This window comes from Manacus vitellinus, unplaced genomic scaffold (assembly GCF_001715985.3).
Source record: "Manacus vitellinus isolate BGI_N305 unplaced genomic scaffold, ASM171598v3 scaffold_2_pilon, whole genome shotgun sequence".
Taxonomy (NCBI): Eukaryota; Metazoa; Chordata; class Aves; order Passeriformes; family Pipridae; genus Manacus; species Manacus vitellinus.
Genome location: NW_021940208.1, coordinates 7131297 through 7141644, shown reverse-complemented (window position 1 = coordinate 7141644; position 10348 = coordinate 7131297). Strand labels below are relative to the sequence as shown.

The following is a 10348-nucleotide window of genomic DNA, read 5'->3' as shown; positions in this document are numbered from 1 at the left end:
GCCTCGCAGCCCCAGACGAGCCACTGAAGACACCTGAGTGCGCCCGGGGTGAGCTTGTGTGGCAGCACGGCCGCCCCGCCTCATGCCTGGTGATGCTCGAGACCTAAATCCCGTCCTCGGTACCACCACAGGCTCCATGGTCCCCCGCGGGACAATTTATGGGGGTTACCCCAGGCAAGTGAATCAACCCCGGGCATCCTCCTCGTCTCCTAGGACTTCAGTTGCTCCCTGTGCCTGGAGGAGTGACTGGGCTGTATATCACTGGGGCAGTACCCCCTTCCTAAACCAACCCTGCATTCCTGAGCACAGTCCTTTCCCCTGCTGCCCACTTGCTCCATCACATATGTTTACATGAGCGGCGGGTACACATCTCCTTCAGTGTCAAAGGATTTACAGCTGATGCCAAACACAAGCACTCCGATAATGAGGACACAGGACATTTGACAGCTCAAGGTGTCTTTGTGGTTTGGCACACCAGCTCCACAGGATAAGTGTTCATTAGGGCTGGAGCAAGCCACTGCTCTGTCTCCTCAGACCACTCCAGCCTTACTGCCAAGGGTCTGATGCAGGGAACATGGAGGGAGAGCTCTTTGGGTGTTGGCACTACACTTTGTTCCCATCCCTGCAGCCGTGTGGGCACAGACTGGGTTGGGCACTCCCGCCACACCTTTTTCCCAGCACTGCCTCACAGGGTAGGCATCTTTTTGGACAACTGGTGCTGACAGGACGCTCCTTGCGTTTCCCCATCTCAGTGCTTCAACTTCCTTCAGCCCAGCAAGCTGCCCAGTGATCCCAGAATTATCCATTCAATTTATACTTCTTTCTCCCAAGGACTGATGGTGGCTTCTGCCCCCTAAATACTGTGCCAAAGGGATAAAAGCAGGTAGAAAGAAATGCAGCAACAGGCTGAAGAAGAACACATGAAGTACCGCTACAGCCCTGCAAATAGGCACAGCAGGGCAGGAGCTGGCCCAGTGCCATAACCACAGGGCTGGATAGATGCAGAGAGGACTCCCAGCAGCTCCAGGCACTGGGAGAGTGCTATGAATCACAACAATCTGAAGCATTGCTTTTTTGAATCTCAAAACCCAGCTTTGCTCAGAGTTTGGCTTTTGCTTAGGTGCAAGACATGGGAAAGTTACAGTATATGGGAAACAGGTAAAGGAGGAAAAAACATTGATGATGAAATCAGGTTCCTCAGTACCCACATCAGTGCATCTCCATGGCAGCAGTTCCCCCAGAACGATGTTTCAGGTGTGAGCTGAGCACCCTCAGATGTGCCCCTCCCTCCATGCTGGCACGCCAAAGTGAGGTGCTGATCTGGTGCTGTCCCTGTGGGTGTCTCTGAAACTGAGGCATCTATTATCTGTCTCCCTGAGGTCACCTACTACAGGCTGGGGTTACACTTAAGCAGGGGACCAGTGAATTGCAAATATACTGCTGTTTGCAGTGAGGGGGTAAGGGGAACCATTGCATCCTTGACCTATTCAGGGGAAAAACTACAGACTAGTAGTGCTTAGGGTACCAGACTTGGATGAGAGAGGGATGTTCTGTTTCCCTTGTCACCTGCAGATGCCCTGTGTATTTGAGAGTAAGTTAAGCCCAAATTCAGGTTTTTGAATGCCTAAATTCTCTGCAAAAACCTAATGATAATTAGACATCTCCTCTGTCTCCTGGAGTAATTTGCCTTGGATTTTTTAGATTGTATAGCTGACCTCTCCTAAATTCCCAAGAGATATATGTTGTTTATAGACACAGGTGAACCATGAAACAGCTCAGCTTTTACTGAAAGTGAAATTTTGCCCTTGGCTTGTCAGGTGCCTGTTCACAGCGGTGGATGAAATGGGATGACACAGCTGCTGTCTGAGCCTCGTTCAAAGTAGCAATTCAAGCGCTACTTTTTGTCATGTTCCAACTTTATCATTAGATTGGGCAAAATGGGACACATTATTTTGGTTATTCTGCTTCCCAGTCTCTGTCATGGGGGACTGGGGACAATCTGGCTGTACTGCCTTTGGCCAAGTGGATCCAGCCTGTTCAAGGGCTTATTTTGTTTCTCATACTGGCCTCAGAGTCTGTACTCTCCTTTCACCTACTACTGCATGGTGATCAGAGATTATTTCAATGCTAGAGAAACAAATATATCAAGAAAAAGGATTATCTGCTGTCTTGTCTTTCAGTAGCATTGCAAGGTCCTGGTGAGCCATGCTGTTACATTTCCAAGGAAAAGATCATTTTTTTTCCTGCTGAAGAACAAGCGTAATTTCAATTTTCTTCCACATTATTCATTTCCTGGTGTGTATTTCCACATGATTTTCAAAATCCTTTTTCCTGTTCAACTCCATTTTGATTTGATAAACTCGTAAGTGGCCACAAAGGACAACAGGCTGGAGAGGAAGTTCTCTAATCTCTTGTGATTTGATACATCTGATAACATCTGGAGAGCTGTGTCAGCCCAGGAGGCCAAGGCAACCACCACTCAAGCTTCTCCCCTTTGCAGCTCCATTATTTTAATACATTTTCGTATTAATTTATTAATTTGCTTATTTATTTATATATTAAAATATATTGTTTCCCCAATTTGGGAATAGCTCCACTATTTTGATATTTCTTTGTCTGTTTGATATGGTTCTTCTAATAAATTTGGGGGAGGAAAGAAATTAAATCTTCCACCCTTTTTGGTTCTAACCTGCTCAGCCAGTGCCAGGTGCCACCACAAATCCAGTTGTTAGGTCAGCAGAGTGGAGCTGACAGTGCCATCTCTTTTCACTGCCTCCTTCCTGCTTCTCCCTAGTAGCTATGGATCCAGGAGACACACATCATCCATGCATCCCATGTCTGTTATATTCTGCCTTGGAAAATAAACTCCTCTCATGGATTTCCCAAGCATTTTGGTGAGCTGAATGGGAAGGGAGAAGCATTTCCAGGTGCCACTATAGCTCTGCAGCCCCCTGGATCACTCAGCATCCCTGCACCAACCCAAACACCTTCTGACTGGGGATCTCTCAGTAGTTGCTACTGACAGACTCGGGGCCGGATCACTGAGGCCCTGCAGAAGGGATGTGCCCATCCCAAACCACGAGTGCATTCGGGTATTGATGCTTGTTACATTTGCAGCCAACCATGCATGTAATCCCACAGATTCCTAATGCTGCAAGCAAACAAATAATTGTCCTGCTCTGCCTGACACTGCGGCAACCCCAAATGCCTGCACACAATTCCACTTCTTGCTGTCACTGCTGCTTTTAACGATGGCTGATGGCCCTGTTAACACCGCTGCTGGGGAGGGCACAAATAACTGCCCTGTGATGCTGAGACCACAGCAAGAGCTGAATCAAGAAATACACCGCACAGAAACTTTCACCCAGGTAAATTTAGTAAATAAAAGCCACAAAGCCTTTGACAAGAAAGATGCCCTTACCATTATCTCACGTGGACAATACCCTATCTCTTCTTAGTAGTCATGGGCTTCACCTGCCCCTCAGAGACACATCTCTCCACCCTCACCATCCCCGAAGCATCTCTAACTACTGAGCAGAGGCAGATCCTCTTGCAGCACTGGAGCAGCACTTTCTAAACCACATCTGCAGAAGGTTTTTAAGTAATTTGAAACCTGGAAGCCAGGGAACTTGGTGGTTCGGGGAGCCCCAAAGAAACACATCCTAGTAAATTATTAGCCACTGTTAAGATTTCTACAACAACAACTGTGTATATTTATCAGATCTCCTCTGATACACGTTTCACAGGTAGCATTGTATTTGAAGGCAGCAGAAATATATGCACATCTGTTTTTCCAGTTCTGCCAAAGAGCTTTCATTTTTCTCTAATAACTTGACCTCTTTGGTTTCTGGCAGGAGACAGCTAAGCAGAGCACTCGCTCTCTGGATTCTCTCCAATATGGGATGAGGTCAGGACAACAAAGAAAAAGAAACAGCTGGATGGCTACAAAGCAGTGGAAACAAACAGGGTGGGACCAGGGCTTTCTCTTTCCTTCCCTTTTTATTTATCCAATGGGATTTCATTTCTGGGTGTTTTTATTCCCCAGGCACACAGTATCACCAAAGCAGTGTTTCCTGCAAGCTGCTATTGTGGGGAGCCTCCTCCAGCAGGCTCACCGTGCTGAGGGTGAACATATAAGTAGCACAGCCAGCTAATCCCTCCTCTGGTCGGCTGCCGGGAAATGTGAGGCGCAGGTCCTAGGGGTTCCCACTGAGATATTGCATCTCCTACACAAGCATTTTCATCTCGATTTTGGCAGGGTGAGGTTCATGCCCTCCCCTCCCACTTTATTATTTCGATTCATCACATTCTCATTACTCTACCCAAGGCTTTCTGGGCTGGGGGCCTTCACCTTGCATTTTTCGATCATTCTTTTTCCTGATTTTCAGTCAAATCATCTTAAAACAGCAAGCAGAAAAATTGCCAGTGGTGTGGGAAGGAGGTGAAAAAGAGGGGAGGGATGAGGGAATGGAAGATGGGGAGAAGACATGCCAAGCACGGGAGAGAGACAGAAAAGCAGTCTGCACATGTTCCCCTCTTGGGAGAGTTTTTCTCTCCCTGACATCACTTTATCCACAGTCAGAAATTCCACCTCAGGATTTGCCAAGGAGACAACACAGCATTTCTCTGCTGGGCTACAGAGCAAGTGTGAAATGTTCTGTTTTAATGATTCACAGAAAAAAAAGGAACACAACAGTCACCATCTGATTCATATCTTCTGAAATCCAGCAGCCAAAGCTGTGGGAAAGGAGAGACAAATGAAAAAAGGAAAGGAAGAGAAGGTGTGGGTTTGTACATTTTTTTCTTCTTGTTGGACACTGTGGACCTAAGGAAATACAAGAAGGACCACGTTGGACTATTGCAAAGTTTAAGAGCTCCTAGTGTCCTCTGTCTGATGTGGCCTCCAGTAGATGACTGCAGAGAAAATACAAGGAACATTGCTAGTGCTGTTTCCCCTAGTACATGATCCCGTTTCCTTTCCTGAGCCAGAGATTTTAGCCACATCATCAGATTTGAGAGCCCTTCATAGACCTTTCTTCTGAAATGTTTTCTAATCACTTTTTGAGCCCATTCATACTTTTGGCATCCTAGACATTCTGTGGCGGCAAACTGCACAATGGAATTTTGCACTGCATGAAAATGTACTTCCTTTGGGTTGTTTCAAGCCTCTCCTTATTCCACAGAATCTTGGACTGGTTCAGGTCAGAAGGGGCCTCTGGAGGTCCTCTGGTCTAACCCTCTTGCTCAAGCAAGGCCACCTAGAGCCTGTTTCCCAGGACTATGTCCAGGCGGCTTTGGAATATCTCCAAGAATGGAGAGTCCACAACCTCCCTGGGCAACCCGTGCCAATGCTTGGTCACCCTTACAGTAAAAAAGTGTTTCCTGATGTTCAAAGGGAACATGCTGTGTTTCTGTTTGTGCTCTTTGCCTCTGGTCCTAGCACTGGACACCATGGAAAAGAGTCTGATCCTGACCTCTTTACAACCTCCCTAAAAGTTATTTATAGACATTGATGAGATCCCACAGAGCCATCCCTTCTCTATGCTGATGAGACCCTGATCTTTCAGCCTTTTCCAAGAGCAGGGGTGTCCCAGTCCCCTCACCATCCTCGTGGCTCTTTGCTAAACTATCTCCACTATGCCCATATCTCTCTTGCACTTATTTACTTCTATACCATTCATATATCTTGTACTTCTACTGTGTCTTCCTTCAAGTATCTCTTTTCCACAACATCCAGTTGTAGTTTATTCAGTGTCTGTTTTGGGGAAGCTGCTCTCTCCCTCAGTCCCCTTTGCCTCCCTACCTGGTACTTCTCCAGGTAACCTCAGAAATGTGCTCACTGCTCAAGGTACAGGTGAACCATGCACTGACTTACACAGCAGCAGCAGACCACAGAGAAGTTTCCAAAGGTTGGACAGGGCAAGCCAATCTTTAAGACAAGGATAGAAAGAAGAGTTAAGAAGTGATTTCTCAGTCATTGTTAATTCCGTCGTTGGAAGTTTCAGAATCACCAAAATTTTTGTAAACATGTAGAAAAGAAGAGTATGAATAACATCCTGCACAGATTCAGCAAGAACAGAGCTAGACAGACTCATCTGATCATCTGCAATGAGGTAATAAACCTTGCAGATGAGCAAGAAGGTGCAGATGCTGTACATGTTGATGTGTAAGTAAGGCTTGTGATACTGTGTCATATGGTATCACTATAAGCAAGAGAGGAACACCTAGACTACAACAAAATATGAAAAGATGGGTGCATGACTGGTCAAAACTTTTCTGAGAGGTTAGTTACCCATGTTAGGATGTGACACAAAAGCCCTGTCATGAATCTGGTCCCGATCAGCATTTCCATAAAGGACACAAAATCCAAGCACATCTTTTTACATTTGCAGGGTACAGCAAGCTGGGAGAAGCTGCCAGAAAGCTGGACACAGGACTAGAGGTCAAGGAAGACATGAGCAGGAAAAAGGGATACAATTCACTGATCCTCCATTGGATTCCCTTTCAGTCCCTCCAAAATAGGCAAGAAACCCTCAGTATGACCCGTGGAAGGCCTTTTCTCTGCTTACTCCTGCCTTTGGCTTAAATCACAGAAATCTATTTGGACACTGAGGAAACGCTTTCAGTGCAGTGAAGCACTGGGGTGGCTTGCCTGGGAAGACTGCTAAGACAAGGACACATTGGTCTTCCACACAAGGTGATGAATGAACAAGAGGCACTAGCCCTGCCTTCAGGCAGGAGGGGAGTGTAGCTGTCTTCCTGAAGTCTTGCTCAGACCTGCCTTTCTGTGATTTTTATCCCGATGATCCTTTCTTACAATATTGATGTTTTGTCTCCAGATGTTGTTATTATAATACTCCTTTATTCTCTGCTCCTCTGCTCCTGTTGCTCAAATGGCCGGTTTGACCAAGAGTGAGTATTTTTGACCTGGTATTCTCTGACTACACAATCATTTCAACACAGCATAGATCCAAGCTGCTACTAGGGTGGCATTGTCCTCTTCCCCTCCAAAATGTGCTTGCTCTTACTGCCTGGCTTGCCTGGCACCACAGACCAGTCAACTGTGCCTGACTTGGGTCAGGGAGACTGATCTAGCTGAAAACTCACCAGCTGGGAGGGAGGCAAGTGGAGAGATCAGTTTTCCATTACTTGTTCTGCTATCTCACATCCTTTATCTGTCTTGTCTACCTTGGATGGAGCAATTACATCTTGTGCTATGTTTGGAAAGCAGAGTGGAAATGTAAGGTGATACAAACACTGGTTTGAATAATCTTTTCCAGATTGAGGGATATCTAAATTGCTGAGCAGAGGAAAGTGGTGTCCAAGGAGATCCTCCTGCCCCTCAGATGGGAGCAGGGCTGTGCAGAAGCCCTGGGAGATGCCAATCACCACCTCAGAAGGCAATGGATCATACTGCATGGCACAGACTATTTCCCTGTTAACACAAGGAGGATGCCAGCAACCAGTTGTCCCATGTGTCAGCCCTGATCCCTACCCCTCCAGGGTCCTGCCCCTTGACGAGGGATCACCTCATTTTGTACATCTAAATCATCTGTCTAGCTGCTACTGCATTTATTTGCTACTCAACTAAAATCAACCAAATCTTGATATTTGGGAGAGGGAACTTTTTCTTTGTCACTAAATATGTTTGCTAAGACCTGGAGGGTTTGTTAAGGTTAGGAGAAGTGAACACATGTCACTGAGGAAAGGGACTGTTCAAGGGATAAGACAAGGAAGATTGAGAGAAAAAAAGGAGCTGGTGTAAGTTCTGTCACAGAAAATGCATTTTAAAGTTACTTGACTTGTTTTAACCACAGTCGGGTAATGAATGAGGTGCCCAAGGGAAGGCTCTTGGCTTTATTCCCATTCCCTGTAAAGACACTCCTCTGGGTGAATGCATGTCAGAGCAGTCTCTATCCTGACACCAAGTGGAGAGAGTTCACACAGACTCCTTTAAAATACCATCAAGTGTATGGAACTGCCAGTTAGGACAACACAGGATGTGCCACCATTCTAGCACCAGCGAGGCATCATGCGGGTTTTGTATTTATAGGATTTTCTTTCAAGAATCTGTCTCCTAGCAGCAGAAATAGATATTGGAGATAGTTATACATGACAAAAATCACTCTCTGGGCTCTTGCAGTTTTACCCTCCTATCCCAAGTTTCCACCAGCGTCATATGTGGTGAGCATCACAGTGGGTGCATGTGGATCATCTTTACTGGGAACAAAGTGGGTTTCAAGAGTGGTAGGGAAGTCACAGGATCACAGATGGGTTGGGGTTAGCAGGGACCTCTGGAGTTCATCTGATCCAACCCCCTAATCAAGCAGGGCTGCCTAGACCCTGTTTCCCAGGTCCATGTCCAGGCAGCTTTGGAATATTTCCAAGTATGGATAATTCACTACCCTGAAAGTGAAGCAGGTGGTGTCTTTTCCTTGGGAGGAAGTGCTAGTGCTTGGTCACATTATGGTGATGGACATTGTGGTGTGCCACAGTGGTCCCACCAGGCTGCTCCATCTCTAGCCTTACCAATTTTCTCAGGAGGGCCTGGGGGCTTGTCTGGTTCTGGACTACTCAGTACAAGAGAGACATGGAGCTCCTGGAGCAGGTCCATTTGAGGGCTATGAAGAGGATTAAGAATCTGGGGTATCTCTCTTACAAAGACTGGCTGAAGGAGCTGGACCTGTTCAGCCTCAAGAAGACTGATGGGGGAACCTCACTGATGTCTAGAAGTATCTGAAGGGAGAGTATCAAGAGGATGGAACCAGGCTCTTTTCAGTGGTGCCAAGCAATAGGACTAGAGACAATGGGTGGAAACTATGTACAGAAAGTTCCACCTGAACATGAGGAAGATCCTCTTTACTGTGCTGGTGACTGAGCACTGGAACAGACTGCCCAGAGAGGTTGTGGAGTCTCCCTCCCTGAAGATATTCCATTCCATTCCATCTAGATGCAATCCTGTGCAGTTGATTGTTCTTGAGCAGGAAGGTTGGACTAGATGACCCCACTCTGATCCTTTCCAACCTTACACATTCTGTGGTTCTGTGACTTTGCCCTTTCCTTGCACGTCAGAATTCCAGGGCTGAGTGGCCAGAAGCCATCCTTCAGAAGCTTCCCATGCTGCAGTTCAAGTCCTCACCCCCACCTTACCTCAAGCACCTGTAACATATCCTGAAAAATCTCTTGACTTTGGCCCTGGGATTAGATGGAGATCACTGCCAGCTGGGGTTCCACCATGGATTCAGCTCTGAAGCCTTCAGTTTCCCTTGCCTATCTGAGATTGTTTTCTCCCTGAATGTCTTACTCTTCACTCTTGCTTTGCACACCTCTACTTCTGCCTCCTGGGGTTAAAAAAATCCCTCATCATTTTGCAAGGTGCCAGAAAGTCACAGAAGCTCCAGTGCCAGCTATGGGCTAAGCTCAAACCCCCAGAAAAGAAGCAACACCATCCTATAGTGCTCTGCATCAGAAAGGTGAGAGCTTTTTTCCCAGGGGAAGAAACCCTGCATCAATTTAACGCAGAAAGGTATTAAACATATCTAGCATTGAGCTGTTCCATCCCTCTGACGGATGGCATTCAAAAGCAACACAGAAAGGAGGCACCAGTGCTGATAAATTTATGCAGCAAAAAGTATTCAGCAGCTGTCCTGTTTAAGTCATCTTTTAATTACTTGACATAGAAAAAAACAGGGAGAGGAAAATGTATCATGTATGGACTTACCCAGCTGATCCAGAGCAAAGAGAGCTGGAGCACCTTCGGAGAGCTCATTGTCTGAGGGAAGAAGAACAAATGCTTGGAAAGGTCAGCTGAGAGATAGATAGGGAGAGCTGGGGTGAAAACACTGTTTTAATCACACTGCAGATAAGCTCAGCCTGCTTCCAGTTACCCTGACAGCTTCCATGTGTGTGTTGTGGGTTTTCTTTTAAATCTGTTATTGAAAAACCACAGAATCAGGTCAAGACAGAGACTTGTCAGGGTGAACCCTTATGCCCTTTCTAGCATCACTGAAGAGCAAGAGCTCCTCTGCCCCACCTCTGCCCTCACTGGGATCCCCAGCAGTGCTCCTCTTTTTGCCATGCCGCAGCTCTCTGCTCCCTTTCTCTAGTTCATCTGGCACTCAGGGCATGGCCAGGAGCATCCTGGCCACAGCAAAGGTTTCCTGCTTGCTATGGTCTACTCCAACAACAGCAGCTGGAGCAGGTTTAACCAGCAGGCGCAGGAAAATGCCCTGGTCAGAATTTTTTCAGAGGCTGAGCAAACCCTTGAGTCATCTGATAATAGCACTGCTGTAACTCAGTGCCTGTGGCAGGTTAGACCACGGGCTCTGAAAAGCCCTGAGCTGGTGAC

At 46.7% G+C, this 10348-nt stretch overlaps 1 protein-coding gene across 1 annotated transcript in view; it reads right to left on the bottom strand.

Moving 5' to 3' along the window:
- AMOTL1 (angiomotin like 1) overlaps positions 1-10348 on the bottom strand; it is an 84200-nt gene that overhangs the window by 57518 nt on the left and 16334 nt on the right. The window contains exon 3 of the mRNA XM_029960962.1: positions 9722-9772. Within this exon, the coding sequence (XP_029816822.1) occupies positions 9722-9772 (51 nt within the window). The remainder of the gene's footprint in view (positions 1-9721; positions 9773-10348) is intronic.